The sequence below is a fragment of the Heptranchias perlo genome, chromosome 1 (genome assembly GCF_035084215.1).
Source record: "Heptranchias perlo isolate sHepPer1 chromosome 1, sHepPer1.hap1, whole genome shotgun sequence".
Lineage (NCBI taxonomy): Eukaryota > Metazoa > Chordata > Chondrichthyes > Hexanchiformes > Hexanchidae > Heptranchias > Heptranchias perlo.
The window spans coordinates 107,495,203-107,514,399 of NC_090325.1; the positions used below are offsets into that span (position 1 = coordinate 107,495,203).

At 46.8% G+C, this 19,197-nt stretch overlaps 1 protein-coding gene across 1 annotated transcript in view; it reads right to left on the reverse strand.

The window, feature by feature from the left end:
- Positions 1–19,197, reverse strand: part of LOC137337941 (uncharacterized) — a 104,925-nt gene that overhangs the window by 31,539 nt on the left and 54,189 nt on the right. Inside the window, exons 15-17 of the mRNA XM_068001779.1 lie at positions 9,542–9,636; positions 8,906–9,011; positions 8,695–8,817 (exon numbers count right to left, since the gene is read on the reverse strand). Coding sequence (XP_067857880.1) covers positions 8,695–8,817; positions 8,906–9,011; positions 9,542–9,636 — 324 coding nt within the window. The remainder of the gene's footprint in view (positions 1–8,694; positions 8,818–8,905; positions 9,012–9,541; positions 9,637–19,197) is intronic.

Here is a 19,197-nt window from a genome sequence, read left to right on the forward strand (position 1 = left end):
TCTGGGGAAAGGTGTTCCATAGACTCACGACCCTCTGAGAGGGTCATGGGAGTTGTAGTTTTAACCGTGCTCATGTGGAACTACAGTATGTAGAGTGCACTAAGATAACCCATTTCACATGATCAATAAGAAGGAAAAATTCCACTGTGCCATTCTGGTGCTCACAGGGAGTGCATATTGCAATATTGCATACTCCCAACCTGCGATTTTGCATCCATTATAGTTAATCAATGAAAAACTGCAGACTGGGAGTGCACTATTTTGTGTTATGCATCCTGGCACATGCCAGGAGTGGCACAGCAGAACTTTTACCCATAAATGAAAAAAACAGCAGAGTACATAATAGCCCCGTTGATAAATTCTGTACATGTGAGAGAAAGTGATGCATCATAGGAGCTGTAGTTTTCACCCTGCTTCTGTGGAGTTACAATACTGAGTGTGTCATGGTAGTCCATGTCACTTGGCAATTAGGGAGAAAAGCTAAAAATAATGAATGTGAGTGCTGAGTGGTGAGGAAAAAAACACATAAAAAATGGAAAAAATTTTACATTTTTCAGCATTTTATATAGTTTCAGCCATAAAGTATCAGTCTCCTTGGCCCCGATATTAGAGTGGAGGCGGGGTGGCAGGTGAATGGGCGTGTGGGTAACCTGACCAATAAAAAATGTCCGTTTCCCACGCGATCGCAATTGAATTGGTGCCACTTAACGTGGCTTCCGAGTTTGCCGTCCGAAAGCTGCACAGCGGGCGGACTGGGCACCCGCATCACAGGCTGTCAGCTGGAGGAGCTCTATTTAAAGGGCCATTGCTGCAATGGCTTTTCCTGGAGCAAACACCCACACACCACAATGGAGCAGCACAGGGGCAAGGCTGCTCCAAGATTCAATGATGCCTCACTCCAGGTGCTACTGGATGGGGTGAGGAGGAGGAAGAATCTGTTTCACATGGCGGACAGGAGGAAATGGCCGGCCTCTGCCACCAAGAAGGCCTAGCTCGAGGTGGCAGAGGAAGTCACCAGCAGCAGCAACATCTCCCGCACCCGGATCCAATGCAGGAAGCACTTCAATGACCTAACTAAGTCAGCAAAAGTGAGTACACATACTGATTCTCTTACATTCCATCTTCCACATCACCACCCCCACCCCCCAACTCATCCATGCCAAGACTACTCTATCACATCACTCCTCGCACCCACTTAAGGCTCATTCTCAACTTACCTGCATTTCCTCAGCACTTTCTCACCCCCCCATTAGTCACCCCACCACTACCACTCAACCCAATCCTCATCTAATGTCATGGTTCTGTCTCATACTCACCCTCTGATGCACCTCTTTCACGGTCAGCCCCACGCAAACCAATGCATTCATTAATTGGCTACTTCACCATCACTCACTCACACGTCTGTTCTTTCTCCCCTTCTAGGAGGAGAGCGCAAAATGCACGTGAGAGGGTGAGGACCGGAGGGGGGGGCCGCAACAAATCGTCATCCTTACAGATGCAGAGCAGGAGACGCTGGAGATCAGCCGCGCCCTCGAGTGCCTGTCCGTCGGGGATGCCAAGACTGGCACCGCACAAATGTCTGGTAACACAACTTTAACATTTATCACACACAATATCAATTGATGATAACATGCCTTGCCATCTTCAGCACCTCAGTATGCTCATGGCAACATGACACATCTGTGATGATGCTTAATATTGCCTTCTGTTCTCTTACAGGGCCTTCAGCGACAGCAGAGGACGATTCCTCAGAGGACCTGCCGGCCTCTGAGGGCGCACCGTCACATCTTAGCGAGCCATCCACCAGTGCAGATACTCACACCTCGGTAGGTCCTAGTCCTCAGTTAGTTGGGTTGGCACCTGGTGAGTTATCAGGCACATGTGGGCACGAGCAGACACTGGTGGCAGGGGCAGCTGCAGAGAGTCCACATCGGTGGAAGCACTCCTCTCCAGGCTCTGCTCAGCTGGACGCAGATGCGGAACCCTTTAAAAGGAGAATGATTGAGGGACAGCAGCATATTTGTGAGGTACTGGAAGAGGTGCCATGCACACTCTCCACAATAGCGCAGAGGATGGAGGAGTCCAACTCCTGCATGAGTGGAATGGTGGCTCAGGTACGGGAGGGAATCTCTGAGATACTGTCACAGGGATGTGAGCAACTCTCTGAGATAGTGTCGCAGGTAAGTGCGGGAATGACTGCAATGGAGAAAAGGCTAGCCTCCGTTGAGCTTCAAGCACGGCTCACAAATGAGTCCATTCAGGCCCTGACAACGGCCGTTCAGACTCCGGGTGAGCAACATTCTGCCGCCTTAAACAGGCAGACAGAAACTTTACAACTGGGTTTCCAAGGCATCATACATGTCCTCCAAACTGTTCTCCAGTAGGGTGGCAAAAGGGGACATGGAAGTGGGGACACCACTCAAAGTGCTCCCATATCTCATCCGTTGCCCCCCCTCTCAACCAGTACCTGCAATGCTGCTTCCTCTCCAGGTGGCCAAGTCTGGCCCTGCCCAGGTGCATGTGGAGCAGTCTTTGGAGGGGCCCTCATGGGCTCCGAAACCCAGAGGGCGTAGGCCCAAAGCATCTAAGCAGTCAGGGCATGAAAGTGTATGCACAAGGGTGTTGAACAGACTGTCATGTTTTTCATTTATATTTAGTTTTTGTAAAAGTGACATTAAATTTTATGATTCTCACCACTACTGCCACGTCTTGCCCATTTTTGACTGGCTTTTGTGATAGGGCCCTTTCATGAGGTTCACCATGAATGGTGACACTTGATGTCATTCATTGGGTCACTTTACAGTGGGTGTATGTGTAGTTGCACGACTGTTTTGTGCAGGGAGGGGTGGGTGGCCTGGTGTGGGCGCTGCTCTTTCCAGGTGGTGTGACGACTGGACTGTTCACACTTTCTGATGTTAGGAGAACCGTTCACATATCAGTGACTCCCTGGCCTCACGAGCAGCCAGGTGAGCCACTGCTCTGCCCATGGGTTCCTCCTCCTCCTCCTCCATGTGGGTGGCAGATGTGGATGGGGCCTCCTCAAGCGGGACCCCTCTCTGTTGTTGCCCTCTGTGCTCTTGTGCAGGTGCCTGTGGTGCAGCATTGTGTTGTGAAGCTGCAAGTGGTGGAATAGCATGCCATGCCAGGCGAGGATGGTGATGTTGCTCGTCCTCGGATGTAGTGGTGAGTGCAGCCATGGCACTCCCCCATCCTGATGGTGTGAGTTTGAGGGGGTCCGAAAAGTTGTTAAATATGTGTGAACAGAAGAATTGAGTGGAAAGTAAGAATTTTCAGTGAAAACACAATGATCTTGTGTGAAAGAACTGAGTGCCCTGCAACAAGAATTCACCTTTTTCTCCCCATCTTTCAAACAAGCATTTGAATGTCCAACTGGCTGCCGGCTGAAGCACGTTTGGTAGAACATGGAGTTTTTCCCACAGCACGGGAAACACACTTGGGATGTTTCAAAATCGGACCCCTGTCTTAATGTGGACAAAATTAAGTACTTTAAGTGCTTAAATAAGTGTCTTAACTATCATCCCGCCGGCTTTAATTGCAGGTGGGACTTGCGCATTTGTGAGGCGCGCGTGCACCCAGACGCATCAATGGGGAACCCGGAAGTCTGCGGGTTGGAGCCGGGTTCCAAACCCGCTCGGGATTTCCGCGATTTTCGGAGCCTCCCCATCCCAACGCATCCGCTACTTCACTGGAAAATTGAGCCACCTGTCAGACATCCAGTCTTGGATAAGTCTTAACCACCTCCAGCTAAACATTGGGAAATTAAGCCATTGACTTTAGCTCCCATCCCAAACTTCCCTCTCCGGCCACTGTCTCAGGCTGAACCAGATTGTTCATAACCTCAGGGTCCTGTATCACATCGAGCTGAGCACTGAACCTCATATTGTTTCCATCATAAATACCATGTCTATAGCATCGGCCACCTCTTCCCCTACCTCATCCCATCTTCTGTTGAAACCCTCATACCTGCTTTCATCACTTCCAGACTTGATTACTCCAAAGCTCTCCTGCCTGGACTCCCAACCTCCACCCCCCATAAACTGCAGCTCATCTAAATCTCTGCTGCTCATATCCTAACCTGCACCAAGTCCTGTTCACCTATCTCCCAAATACTTGCTGACCTGCACTGCCTCCCGGTTCCCCAAAACCTTATATTTAAAATTATTGTCCTTGATATTAAATCACTCCTCGCACCTCCCTGTAACCTCCTTTAGCTTCACTACTTCGTCCAAACACTCCATTCCTCTGACTTCAGCCTCTTCTACAACGATCCTTCCCTCCCTTTGCCCAGCCATTGTAACGTCTACTGCATAGGTGCACCTGTCTGGAATTTTCTAACTAAACCCCTCTACCTCTCCACCTCTCTGATCCCTTTTAAATCCTTCTTTAAAACTTTGCCCCCTTTGAGTCAGTGCCTGTTTTCCTCACACCTCTGTGAAACACCGTGGAATGTTTTTATATGTTAACGGTGCTTTATAAATGTTAAATAAAAATTGCTAGCTAATGCTATTGTTTAGGATGAATTTTCTGTGTAACCCTAGCTTTTATTGTGAATTCAAATTTTTAAGGAAAGCATGTTCTGTTCCAACCTTGTGTATAATCCTAGAGCCAAAAGTGCCACAAGTGCCACCGGAGCTTCATGTTTCCAGAAGACCTTCGCTGCCCTGGAAGGCCCACCTACTGCAATCTATTAGCCATGAGATCCTTCTGATCAAGTTTCGTTGATGTGGGGAACTAGTAACCCCATGACGGCATCCACACACTTGCATACATGTCAAATGCTTCAGTCTCCTAAAATCCGCAGGGGGGAGCATCTCAGCTTAAATGCTCAGATGTACCTGCCCAGAACCTCCACAGCTAACCCTACCAATATTTACAGGGTCAGTGAGCAGCCCCTTCATTTCCATGGCAATGGCAGGTGTCTGCACCACTTTGGGTGCCCACCCGCTGAAGGGGCCACAGACTGTAGCTGAACAATACTGATCCAGGTGGTATCATGGTGCCAGCCTGCACCCAGCAACACCCTTAGTCAGGGGCCTGCTTTAAAATATATTTTTCTTAATTATTATTTTCTGTGCAGGTCCAGGCTAAGATCCCAGCCTGGACCCTCACACAGGCCACTGGCTGTTGGTGAGCTACATCTGGCCAGGCGTACGTCGCTCAACTTACGTTGGGTCCCTTTGAGAGTTAGAGACGCAGGAAGCCCAACGTAAGAAGGCCCACCCCAAACTTTGCCCTTTACTACATTGATGGCCAAATTTGGGGTGGACAAAGACTCCACCCACAACAGGCCAATTGGGAACTCCAATGCAAGGCCATAAATTGCAGCCCTTCCGGTGGACTCCTGCTAAAGTTATGGTGGGAGTGCACCAGCAGGACCTTGGACTTTCAGGCACCATTTGCCTGTTCTAAGTATTGCTGCATCCAGACATCATGTCACAAGTATTGCCTTAACTTCACAGTAATAATAATGTGCTATCTGTTGGTCCATGTGCTCTGTTCGGGGGTGCAAGGTCCACATGTCCAGTTGCTGGCACATCCCAGGAGCAAGAGACGGAGCAGTACGAGGACTGATGCTCCCCACACATGTTAACAGCACAGAATCATCTCATTCATTGAGAGCACTTTAGCAAACTAAGTGAAGGAGACAGTAAGCACAATGAGGTGGTTAATGGTTTCCTGGTTTAGAGCTGCTGGAACCGGTGGGTGTCTGCAATCCACTTCCACTCCATGCAGGAGAAACTGCCACACTACAGGAGAAGCTGGAACAGAACAGGAGGGAGGAGGTCCTGCCACTCTTCAAACACTGATATTGATGGAAGAGGCCGCCATCAAAGTAACTGACAGACAAAGGGCATGCAGCATCGGAGAAGTCGAGGTGGCTGCACACACAGAGCAAGGTATTTGGGCAACTTCCCTTCCTTTTCTCTTTCTACTTAACACTCTCACTCACACAATCAGCATGGCAGCCTGGTGGTGCGTCACACTGCCACTCATTTTCTGGTGCTTACTCTTGTCATTACTTCCTAATCCTGTGCCTCCCCCCTTTTTCTAGGTCCATCAGATGACTCAGGTGTTCCAGTCACAGACTGAGGAGAAGAACCCTCGAGGAGATTCACGGTCACTTGCTCTTACCATACCAAGCACCAGCACGGAAATCAGCACCCCACATGATTTAGGTAGTGAGTTAGAGGGGTCTGTACTGGGTGATTCCCAATAATAAGTGAGCAGCAGCAGGTGGAGGTGCCAAGGACAGTGCAGGAAAGAGCTCACCACAATGCCAGCTCACTGAAGACGACAGAGATGCAGACTTTAAGGGCCCATCCTTTAAAAGAAAGATGATTTCTCTGCACCAACAATTTTTCAATGCATTGGACTGCCTGCCAAGGAGCTTCGACAATGTCGGGGAGTGTGGAGGAGTCCACTACCAACTTGTGTGGAGTTCTGGTGCACGGTACCGATATTCTGCAGTCGACCATGGAGCATGTGGTCACCTCAATGGATGCTGCAACTGTGTCTGTGACCCCAGTATGTAGATTTCTCAGAGATCCTCATTCTGGGGCCATCCAGGCTCGATTCATCCACCTCCTCCGCCTTGGATACACTTGGAGACCTAATTGATAGGGGCTGAATTTGGATGACAGATGTCCTAAATTCTGCTCTCCCACAGATCAGTGGAAGTGCCGAGCCGCAGCACTGTAGCAGGGGCAGTCGCGCAATGGGAATGGCGCAGGAGGCCATCTTTCATGATAACACATCCGGACCTCAGTGACCCCCTGAACCAATGCCCTCCCTGGTGCCAGCTGGGTCAGACCGACCCAGCAGTTGCTGACTTTCTGCAATCTGCAGCCGGGTCCTCTCAGGCCTGAGCTCCTCGAGGTCACCAACCAGAGCATCTCATGAGCCCTTTACTGAGGCCACAGCAGCTTACCATCTCCCATGCTGCAACCACTGGGGGAGCATCTTGTAAAAGTACAAAAGAAATCAAGAAAGCACTTAAGACAGGCACTAGGGTCTCACAATAGGGTGACAATTGGTGCGTGGGCATTTCTGTGTAGGAGCAAACAGTGGAGGGATGGAAGATTGCTGCAATATAAATGCTTCATGGCAGATGCCAGGAAAGCAGGCAGAGACTTGCATGATGCACTTCTTGTAATCACACACCAGTTACACATTAATAGAGTGGAAGCACTTATGATTTATGATGGCAGTGGGTTTGTCTGAAGGTGCTTGCAAGGCAACATGTGCAGTACAATGACATCCTGGACTTGGGGGAATTTTGATATCGGTGCAAAAATCACATCACTATTGTGCTGCTTCTGGATATCCAGGGAGAAAGTGACGAAACTGTTTGCTTTAGCAAACAAGGCTTCTGTCAGCTGCTTAATGCAAGCATGCACTGCAGACTGACTGATGTTACTGATATCCCCTGCAACATCCTGGAAAGAGGCAGAGACAAGGAAGTTTAGAGCTGCAGTCACCTTGACTGCAACAGGCAATGGTGTGCTTGCTCTGGCAGTGGGTTGCAGGTCTTGTTGCAGGAGGTGACACAACTCTGTGACAGCATCCCTAGAGTAATGAAGCCTCCTTATGCACTGCTCCTCAGAGAACTGCAGGTATGTGGACTTGGACCTATACACTCTGTTGGGATGGTAAGGATTCCTACAAACTTACTTCCTTTTAACTGCCCTCCCTGGAACTGCAGCTGTTTGCTGCTTTCTCCTGCTGCTGCTCCTGCTCCTCTCCTCCTCCTCTTGCCAGAGTGGGATACCCAGAGTGACTCCCATGAAGAAATAAGTTAATTGTCAGAAGCCCCTTATGAGTTCACAAGGTCCAGAAGCAACTACAAGCACTTTGAAATTGTCTGAATTTCAAGAAGTCACTATCTAATGTAAGCAAAATGCCTCCCAAAACTTTCTACAGCTTTACCAGAGATAAAAATGGCATCAGGAGTTATAACTAAGTCATTTGATTCCTGACTACTGGCACTTCCTGCTCCCGCCCATGAACCGTGAACGGTACAAGTCAGGAGGTGGCCATTTACAGTTATATTTAATGGGATCCTCAGCTGCTCTCAGGTAAAGCTGTAGAAAGTTTTGGACACATTCTTAGCTGGGAGTTTCTTCGGCCTGGGAATCTGCCAGTGGATCGGGTGAGATGAAGCCAACTGGCCTCCCCATCACTGGAAATAGTACCGAAATAGCAGCTCATGAAGCAGTAGCAGCTGTTTTTTATAAAGGCAGTCTGCCTCTGATCTGCACCCTGCCATCTGACATGTATTTATCACATTGCTATGCCCTCTTTGGGTGCAGCCACCAGAAAAGCCACAGAGCAATTTTGGGAGTAATGCTATACAAGTGCTGGACAGAAGTAAAAAATTAGCACCCTGTTTTTCTGTGCAGAGCGCCTGTTTTTCAGACAATAGTTGAGTGCTAGACACAGGAAAATCCACCCAAATGTCTCATTTTATAAGCTTTTCATGCTGGACAAAAGGCTTTATTACGCATCGATATAATCTATTGTCTCCACTCATTCAAGAGCCTCAATTTCATCTAAGTGGTTATTAATAGCAATAATCATTACAATTATGAAGGTTCCCCAGTATGAAGAGGTATTGTTATATTCCCAAAAATACAGGTAATAAGTCATCAAAGTGAAACATCGACTGTTACATACCTTGTATGCAGGATGTCTGCCATTAAAATGTGGGTTGAATATATCCATTCTGTCGATGAACGATTTATTACTGTTCCATTGTTCCACAGCTTTTTCCGCTGCTTCTTCCAGTAAGGGTTTAATCTGCAACAAAGATTATCAGGTACATTGTTGAAGTAAATATTACTTCCTCCGAACTCTACTTTTTTCCTTCATTTTCTTCCACACCTACCGTGTTTAAAATAAGCTGATCTCTTGCTTTCATCAGTTTTTTTAATGTGACCCTCAAGGCTTCGTCATGGTCTTTAGTGGCAGAGGCTAAAAGTATTTCCATTGACCTGAGTAAAATTAAAATTTTAATAAGATTTATAAATATCGAGTTGGTTTTGAAATTAAGAATAAAGGATGTGTCTGTAGTGGGCAGAGTGGCAGAGATTCCTGGAGCGCACTCATGCCAGGATCAAAGGACTTCCGATGTTCGGGGCCAAGGATCTGAGGTAGGATAAAGAAGTAAAATAATTTCCTAAAGCTGGACTGAAGGGTAATTTTCCACTTTTGCGCTCCTAGTGCAAAGCAGCGCACACTGAGAGCGCATATTGGAACACTGGAGTTGATGATCATATACCCAGTTCACAGCACGCCAGATTTTCAGACCATGTAAACTTAAATGGAAAATTTACCCTTAAAGGATGAATCAAGCCACATGGGCTGAAAGACCCTTTTTGCTCCTATGTTCCAATGTTCTTTGGCAGAAACCAAGAGAAACTAAAGGAAAAAATTATTGGTCTTATATGCATTTACCTCAATTTGCCAATATTCTAGTTCAATGAAAATTTAGAATATAGTATCTCTTTCAATGGGTACTTACGGTTCATCACACAATACCTTGTGCATTTTTTCCACATCACTTCTTTTCCAAAACTGATCTGCTTTATCTTCCAGTTGGCAAAGCAGTTCTTTAACCTAGATTATATGAAATTCAAATGCTGTTTTTAGTTAAATTCTGTTAGTTTAGTTAATTTAGTTAAATATACACTGGACCTCCACAAAACATGGTGGAAACTCAGTGAGAAACATGGAATACAAAGTTAACTCTATGGGGTAGATTTTACAATGTTGCACATCCAGTGCCAATCCCCATGCAACTAAAGCACAAATCAGAATATTGCACAAGAAGATTAGTGTACCAGCTTTATGGATCACCTGATTTTCAGCCCATTGAAAGTAGCACTAATTCTACCTTATGAACTGGGGCCTACTCATACCACTAAATAATATTATTAAACCAATTAGAAAAAAAGTAAGATTATCTTTTTTTGTGGTCTTTCTCATTATTTAAATCAGTCAATCCTCCACTTACAACAGGATAGGTTCATCAAATGGTTGAAAAGCACGAGGAATGTTGCACGTTTCAATGATTACAAATAGTGGGGTAAAGTTTCCGCTTTGGGCGCAATCGGGAAATTGCGCCCAAAATTGCGCTGGTTAGGTTACTATTCAAGTTTCCTCTAAAATGTATTTGCATAATCACAAACATAAAATCTTCCATGAACCAGCACAATCAGGCAGTGTAATAGAACATAATGGGTTTTTTTTGCATTAAAAAATATTCATTGATGTAATTAGGAGTGGTAACCTGATGCAGTTTTATTAATATAGCTGAAAATGGGTTTTTCATAAAAAATTAGCATTTTTAATAAGAGTGTCTAGTCTTCCACCTGTGAGTAACCTATTTTTTGATATGTGAAAACTTTTGAAACGTGCTTACCAGTGCCTGTGTGCCTAAGAAAATGAGCGCAATTTGAAGAGCCTTCCCGAAACAACCCAATCAGTGGAAACTCACAATGTCGACCTGGGGACATGGCCAGTTTTGTGGGCAAAGGCTGATGCAGGCAAATTGAACCTTAAACCAGCGGAATAGAATGCGGAAAACCCTAAAGTAAGTGGTTTTGTGTGCAACTCACTTACTTAAAAATTCCCCGTTCTTTTGCGCTGATTCGGCCTATTCCGCCCAGAGTCCGCTGATATTACTGCAGTAAACGAGCGGAATCTCTATCCCACTGGCTTTACACAGCTTCTCTGCTGTCTTTTCCTCGGTTGCATTGGGTCCCCGTTATTTTCAGGATTTTTCAGTCGGCCTTGTAAGGGTCGGGACCTCCACAACTCTCACAAGACCAACAATGTCCAGGGACGGCCCAAGGGCGAGGATTCCCCACACCGGGAGTTTGCGCTTCCCCGGGTCAATCAGGATCAGGCATAGGATTGGAGACCAATATGCCGAATCAAATAAGGTACACCAGCCCCCAGATGGGTGTAAATGAGTCCAAAGTTGGGGGGGGAGGTGCCGGTCAGGGAAGTGGCCTGGACCCCTAAGACTGTCTAATTCTATTTTTTTGTGGAAAAAAATCTGCAAGGGACACTCAATGGGGTTGGAGCGGGGGCGGGGGGAAGTCTGGGTAACATCCCACCAATGGTGGCCTGCACGCCAGACAGGTTCTGGAGATGTGCCCATAGGGGTGTGTATGCCCTCGGCCCCATGCAAATTAGATGCCCTCCTGATGTCCCTGAAAACTCCAGCATGGTCAGCACTGGAGGGTGCGGTGCTGACATAACCGTCAGGTTTGCAGCCTATGGATTTTCAGGGTTCCTATTTTTAACACAGCTGTTAGTAAACAAAGCTGCACACATCCAGGGGAAAATCTCTCATCACAATCACAGTACAGATTGAGGCAGAACTGATCTATGTGTTCAAGCAATGGTTAGCGACATCCCACAGGCAAGATTTGGAATCAGTACCTTCAAAATTCTTCAGACAGGCATAATCCTCAAGAGAAAGAAGTTCTTTTAGCTGCAAGTTAACATGCACTACGTACTAATAATTCAATTTTTGCCTTTCTGTTAAATATTATCTACAGAATACAATCAGCTTTCGCTGGATTTACAGTTTTCCTGATTGGTAACTTCAACTGCCACCCTGTGAGTTGACTACAAATCAATGGCCCCAATTTTACCTCCTCCCGCCTGGCAAAAACCGGACAAACGGACGGACGGAGGCATTAAAATAAGGGCAGCAACTTACCCCTCCAATCCCACTGCCTTCCCGCCAGGTCTTGATATTAACGGTCTCTTTTTAGCAGGGGAGCGGCTCACCAGCCAGAAGGCAGCAGGTTCCTGCTTTAAATGTGCAGATCGAGTCCCGATGATGTGGGGGGAGCTGCAATGCCTTCCCCGCCAGACAAATCCTGCTGGGAGCTGAAATGTGGGCTAGAAGAGGCCCAGGCAGGTAAATTTTTAAAAAAAACAGTTTTCCTTGTGGGCTAGGAGGAGCAGTAGTGCTGCTCCAGACCCCACAAGGAAACCTGGGGCCTCCCTTGCCCCGGGCTTCCCTCCTCCCCTGATTCAGGGCTCGCAAGCATCGTTCCCATCCTCCCATTAAGATCAGGGCCAATAAAAGAATTGACTTCCATTACTGTGGTGTTTTCTCTTTCACATTTGTTAAATGAATCGTCAAGGTGGTTCACACTCGAACAAGAGGTTATCCTTACTTAGATCTAGCATGCAGCCTTTTATTTGACAGGAAATCTAGCACAATATTTCATTACATGACAAAGCCAATGGGAACAGGAAGTTGCTACCTCAAACTGGCATGCTGTCTACCAGCCAAGAGATTCAGACTTCACATGACCTCAGACTAAGCAGGTCATATATAGTGCTGCAGAACCCCATTTCCAATCTAAACAAATAAGTAACATGTTATCAGTCGCTTGCTAGAAACAGGAATTAAGTGCAGACTAGCTTATCCAGCAGTTATCTCCTATGGTGGTCTGGCAGAATCTTGTGGCATAGTAGCTTAATGCCCTGGTGATGTGGACAGAAATGGGTGGAGCTGCCCCAGCCATTGTTAGTTGTAAGTCAGGTCTCAGCAGGTGGCACAGCTCAGCCACTGCATCTGCAGTGAAGCATAGACGCAAAGATAGGTCTCATCTGACATGCCCAATCAGGAGTGGCCTGGTCTGTGTATACAGGTCCAGCGATAGTGGTGGGTGGACAGCTGGTGGACAGGTACAAAAAATAATTTAAAAGGCTAATGGAATGTTGGCCTTTATCTCAAGAGGGCTGGAATACAAATGGGTGGAAGTTATGATATAGGAGTACAGAGCTTTGGTTAGACCCCACCTGGAGTACTGCATTCAGTTCTGGGCACCGCACCTCAGGAAGGATATATTGGCCTTGGGGGGCATGCAGCGCAGATTCAACAAAATTATGCCAGGACTAAAAGGGTTAAATTATGAAGACAGGTTTCATAGACTAGGCTTGGATTCCCTTGAATATATAAGATTACGGGGTGATCTAATTGAGATGATCAAAGGAGTTGATAGGGTAGATACAGAGAAACTATTTCCTCTGGTGGGGGAGTCCAGAATAAGGGGGCACAACCCTAAAATTATAGCTAGGCCGTTCAGGGGTGATGTCAAAAAGCACTTCTTCACACAAAGGGTAGTGGAAATCTGGAACTCTCCCCCTCAAAAAGCTGTTGAGGCTAGATCAATTGAAAATTTCACAAACAGAGATTGATAGGTTTTTTTTATTCATTCATGGGATGTGGGCGTCACTGGTGAGGCCAGCATTTATTGCCCATCCCTAATTACCCTTGAGAAGGTGGTGATGAGCCGCCTTCTTGAACCGCTGCAGTCCGTGTAGTGAAGATTCTCCCACAGTGCTGTTAGGTAGGTAGTTCCAGGATTTTGACCCAGCGACGATGAAGGAACGGCGATACATTTCCAAGTCGGGATGGTGTGTGAATTGGAGGGGAATGTGCAGGTGGTGTTGCTCTCATGCGCCTGCTGCTCTTGTTCTTCTAGATGGTAGTGGTCACAGGTTTGGGAGGTGCTGTAAAAGAGGCCTTGGCGAGTTGCTGCAGTGCATCGTGTAGATGGTACACAATGCAGACACGGTGCGTCGCTGGTGGAGAGAGTGAATGTTTAAGGTGGTGGATGGAGTGCCAATCAAGCGGGCTGCTTTGTCCTGGATGGTGTCGAGCTTCTTGAGTGTTGTTGGAGCTGCACTCATACAGGCAAGTGGAGAGTATTCCATCACACTCCTGACTTGTGCCTTGTAGATGGTGGAAAGGCTTTGGGGAGTCAGGAGGTGAGTCACTCGCCGCAGAATACCCAGCCTCTGACCTGCTCTTGTAGCCACAGTATTTACATGGCTAGTCCAGTTAAGTTTCTGGTCAATGATGACCCCCAGGATGTTGATGGTGGGGGATTCAGCGATGGTAATGCCGTTGAATGTCAAGGGGAGGTGGTTAGATTCTCTCTTGTTGGACATGGTCATTGCCTGGCACTTGTCTAGCACCATCGTTACTTGCTACTTATCAGCCCTAGCTGAATGTTGTCCAGGTCTTGCTGCATGTGGGCACGGACCGCTTCATTATCTGTGGGGTTGTGAATGGAACTGAACACTGTGCAAACATCAGCAAACATCCTCACTTCTGAACTTATGATGGAGGGAAGGTCATTGATGAAGCAGCTGAAGATGGTTGGGCCTAGGACACTGCCCTGAGGAACTCCTGCAGCAATGTCCTGGGGCTGAGATAATTGGCCTCCAACAACCACTACCATCTTCCTTTGTGCTAGGTATGACTCCAGCCACTGGAGAGTTTTCCCCCTGATTCCCATTGACTTCAGTTTTACTAGGGCTCCTTGGTACCACACTCGGTCAAATGCTGCCTTGATGTCAAGGGCAGTCACTCTCACCTCACCTCTGGAATTCAGCTCTTTTGTCCATGTTTGGACCAAGGCTGTAATGAGGTCTGGACCCGAGTGCCCAAACTGAGCATTGGTGAGCAGGTTATTGGTGAGGCAAGGGTATTAAGCGTTACGGAACCACGGTGTGATGTGTCTTTGGATCTTCTGATGATGTTCCATCACAAAACAGTCCTCCTCATGCAGATCGTGCAACAGTAAGGGAGTTGACACAGCCAGGCCCAGCCTTCCTGGGTGCAACCTGGATTGCTGCAGCTTTTTAGTACTTTAAGTATAACAAAAGTGAGAATTGTGCTGAAGGGCTGGACCAGGGACTCCAAAAGATAAATTCAGAATGATGAGTGTTTGATGTTTTAGGAAAAAACACAATTTCAAAAAGCTGCCAAAAAACTACTAACTAGCTTTGAAAGAGCTCATTGATCTGGACTTGCCTGCTTCAACACTCAGGAAATTCAGAGTAGGACCTCAACTAATGCACTTGATTTTGCAAACCATTCCCGCTGCACGCAAGGCCCTTCTAGCAGTACAAGGCCTCGCAAAATTTACTCTGAATAATCCAAACAGTAAACATTAAAGGGTCAATTTTCAGAAGATGTGCTGCCAGTTAGGAGTCTCGCCCGCCAGCTGCATCGGGAAATTGTGGGCAGCAGGCCCATGATGTCCCAAAAGGTGCAGTTGGTGGGTGAGGTCTCCCAGGCAGCACTTGCTCTGAAAAATGGCCCCTAAATCTTTTTTTTTATGCTGTTTCCTCAAGTGTCAGTTTGGTTTAGTGCTTAGCACTCTTGCCTCTGATTCAGAAGGAGGTTGGTTCCAAGCTCCCAAAAAATATGAGCTCATAATCTAAGCCAATACTTCAGTACAGTATTGAGGGACTGTTGCAGTCTCAGAGGTGACAGCTTTTGTATTAGATCGGCTAGCTTAAGTGGATGTAAATAATCCCATGGCACTATTCAAAGAGCAGGGGGGGTTTCTCCTTTGTCCTGGCCAATATTCTTTCCTCAACAAATACCACCAAAAACAGACTAACCAGTCATTTGCGGGCTAAACTGTTAATAGGAAAACCTACAGTGGGAAGTATTCAATTAAGCAACTGGTACGATACAAAACCAGTATATAACCCTAAAAGGCAAAGGCTCCACTTTTGTAGTTGAGCAGCCATAGGCAACAAATGAAGTAAGACTTACATAAATGCAAGGAAAAGTGGACATCAGCAGATTGTGAAAGCTATCAAAAGCAACAAAGGGATACAAAAAAGTAATGAGATGCAGAAAGGGAAAACAAAAAAAAAACTTGCAAGGGATATCAAAACTAACAACTAGGATCTAAATTAATAAGCAGAACCTCTAAGATAATCTCCAGATTACTACCTGAGTCATGTGCAAATGACATAGGGACAAACAATACAGGGAGTTAAATGCGTGGCTCAAAGAATGGTGTGGGAGACAGGGGTTTTGATTCATGGGGCACTGGTACCAGTACTGGGGAAAGAGAGAGCTGTTCCATTGGGACAGGCTCCACTTAAACCGGGCTGGGACCAGTGTCCTGGCGAATTGAATAAATAGGGCTGTAGAAAGGGCTTTAAACTAAAAGCGGGGGGGGGTCAGGTGAGGGGAAATTTAGAAATCTTATCAGGAAAGTCAAGGCAACAGAACAGTTTAGTGATCTGGGTAAAGATGAGCACTATTCAAAGAGCAGGAAGGGACAGAGAGTTTACCAATAATAGTGCATCAGCAATAATGTCAGGGCAGGAAAAAATGGTAAAAAGTCAAAATTAAAGGCTCTTTATCTGAATGCACGGAGCATTCGTAACAAGATAGGTGAATTAGTTGCACAAGTAAAGATAAATGGGTTTGATCTAATAGCCATTACAGAGACATGGAGCTCAATTTTGAAATGATGACGGGTTGGGGGGGGGGGGTGAAGGTGCGCCTGAATAAACAAACCTTACCATTTCCGACGTGATCGCATCTTAATTGATGGTGATTAACGTGCTTTCCGGGTTTCGTGCCCGACAGCCAGCCTGATTGACAGAATGGCTGCTGTCAGGAGTTGCAACGCGAGGGGTGGGGGGCGCGAGAAGGAGAGAGAGCGAGACATCATCCGGCGCTGGAATGGAAGATCGGTGGGGGGGGAGAGTGGAAGATGGGGGTAGAAGGGAAGATCAGGGGCGGAGAGGGGGGGTGAAGAACGGGAGATCGGGGGGTGAAGAAGAGGCGATCAGGGGATATTGGGGGGTGAAGAAGGGGAGATCAGGGGACATTGGGGGGTGAAGAAGGGGAGATCGGGGGCATCGGGAGGGTGAAGAAGGGGAGATCGGGGGATATTGGGGAGTGAAGAAGGGGAGATCAGGAGCATCGTGAGGATAAAGAAGGGGAGATCAGGGGACATCGGGGGGGGGTGAAGAAGGAGAGATCGGGGGGATGAAGAAGGGGAGATCGGAGGACATTGGGAGGGAGAAGAAGGGGAGACCGGGGGGTGGGGGTGAAGAAGGGGAGATCGGGGGGACATCGGGAAGGTGAAGAAGGGGAGATCGAGGACATCGGGGGGGGGTGAAGAGGGGGAGATCGGGGGACATCGGGGGGAGTGAAGAAGAGGCGATTGAGGGGACATCGGGGGGATGAAGAAGGGGAGAACGAGGGGACACGGGGGGATGAAGAAGGGGAGATCGGGGGGACGAAGAAGGAGAGATCGAGGGGACGAAGAAGGGGAGAACGAGGGGACGAAGAAGGGGAGATCGAGGGGACGAAGAAGGGGAGATCAAGGGGACATCGGGGCGATGAAGAAGGGGAGATCGGGGGGGGAAGAACGGGAGATCGAGGGGACATCAGGGGAGTGAAGAAGGGGAGATCGAGGGGACATTGAGGGGGGTGAAGAAGGGGAGATCGAGGGGACATTGGGGGGGTGAAGAAGGGGAGATCGGAGAGGGAGACATCGGTCATCGAAACAGGGTAGAAAGGTAGGTTGATTTTGTGTAATGGTTTCACCAGGCATGAATTAGAAGCCGTGGGAAAGCCGCCCAGGTAAGTTAAAAATCGTTCTAACTACCTAATGTCACAGTAAAGTGCCTTAAGTACCTCAATGAGGTACATTTGGCTCTTTAACTATCATCCTGCTGGCAATTAAAGCTGGCAAGACTTCCGGATTTGGGACGCCCGCACGTACACAAGTGCATCGGTGGAAACTCGGAAGTCAGCGGGTTGGAGCCAGGCTCCAAACCCGAATGGGATTTCCGTGATTTTCAGAGCCCCCTTGCCCCCAACGCATCCGCATTTTCCCAGGAAAATTGAGCCCATGGTTGCAAAGTGAACAAGGTTGGGAACTAAATATTCCAGGGTACATGAAGTTTCGAAAAGACAGGCAGAATGGAGAGGTGGGTGGGGGGGGTAGCCCTGATAATAAAGGAAGACATAAGGACTGTGGTGAGAAAGGATCTTGGCTCGGAAGATCAGGAAGTAGAATCAGTATGGGTGGAAATAAGAAATAACAAGGGACAGAAAACACTGGTGGGAGTAGTTTATAGGCTCCCCAATAGTAACAATACCTTTGGACAGAGTATTAATCATGAAATAATAGAAGCTTGTAACAATGGTAATGCAGTAATCGTGGAGGACTTTAATCTTCATATAGACTGGGCAAATCAAATTGGCAAAGGTAGTTTGGAGGACGAGTTCTTGGAATGCATTCAAGATGGTTTCCTAGAGCAATACGTCAGGAACCAACTAGAGAACAGGCTATTTTAGATCTTGTATTATGTAATGAGACAAGGTTAATTAGTAATCTCACAGTAAGAGATCCTCTGGGGAAGATTGATCATAATATGATAAAATTTCACATTGAGTTTGAGAGTGACGTAATTAAGTCAGAAACCAGAGTCTTAAACTTAAATAAAGCCAATTACATAGGTATGAGGGGCGAATTGGCTAAGGGAGATTGGGAAACCAAATTGAAGGGTACGACGGTTGAAAAGCAATGGCAAACATTTAAAGAAATATTTCAATATTCTCAACAAATATACATTCCATTGAGAAATAAAAACTCCAAGGGAAAAGTGATCCACCCGTGGCTAACTAAAGAAGTTAAGGATAGTAGTAGATTAAAAGAAGAGGCCTATAATGTTGCCAAGAAGAGTAGTAAGCCTGAGGATTAGGAGAGTTTTAGAAACCAGCAAAGGACAACCAAAAAATTGATGAGAGAAAATAGAATATGAAAGTAAACTAGCAAGAAATATAAAAACGGATTGTAAGAGTTCCTTCAAGTATGTAAAAAGGAAGAGAGTAGCAAAAGTAAACATTGGTCCCTTAGAGGCTGAGACAGGAGAAATTATAATGGGGAATCAGGAAATGGCAGATGCGTTAAACAATTATATTGTATCTGTCTTCACAATAGACGACACAAAAAACATACCAGAAAGAGTGGGGAACCAAGGGTCTAATGAGAGTGAGGAACTTAAAGTAATTATTATCAGTAGAGAAAAAGTACTTGAGAAACTAATGGGACTAAAAGTTGATAAATCCCCTGGACCTGATGGCCGACATCCAAGGGTTCTAAAAGAGTTGCTGCAGAGATAGTGGAGGCATTGGTCATGATCTTCCAAAATTCCCTCGATTCTAGAATGGTCCCAGCAGATTGGAAGATAGCAAATGTGACTCCGCTATTCAAGAAAGGAGGGAGAGAGAAAACAGGGAACTACAGGCCAGTTCGCCTGACAGCAGTTGTCGGGAAAATGCTGGAATCCATTATTCAGGAAGTGGTAACA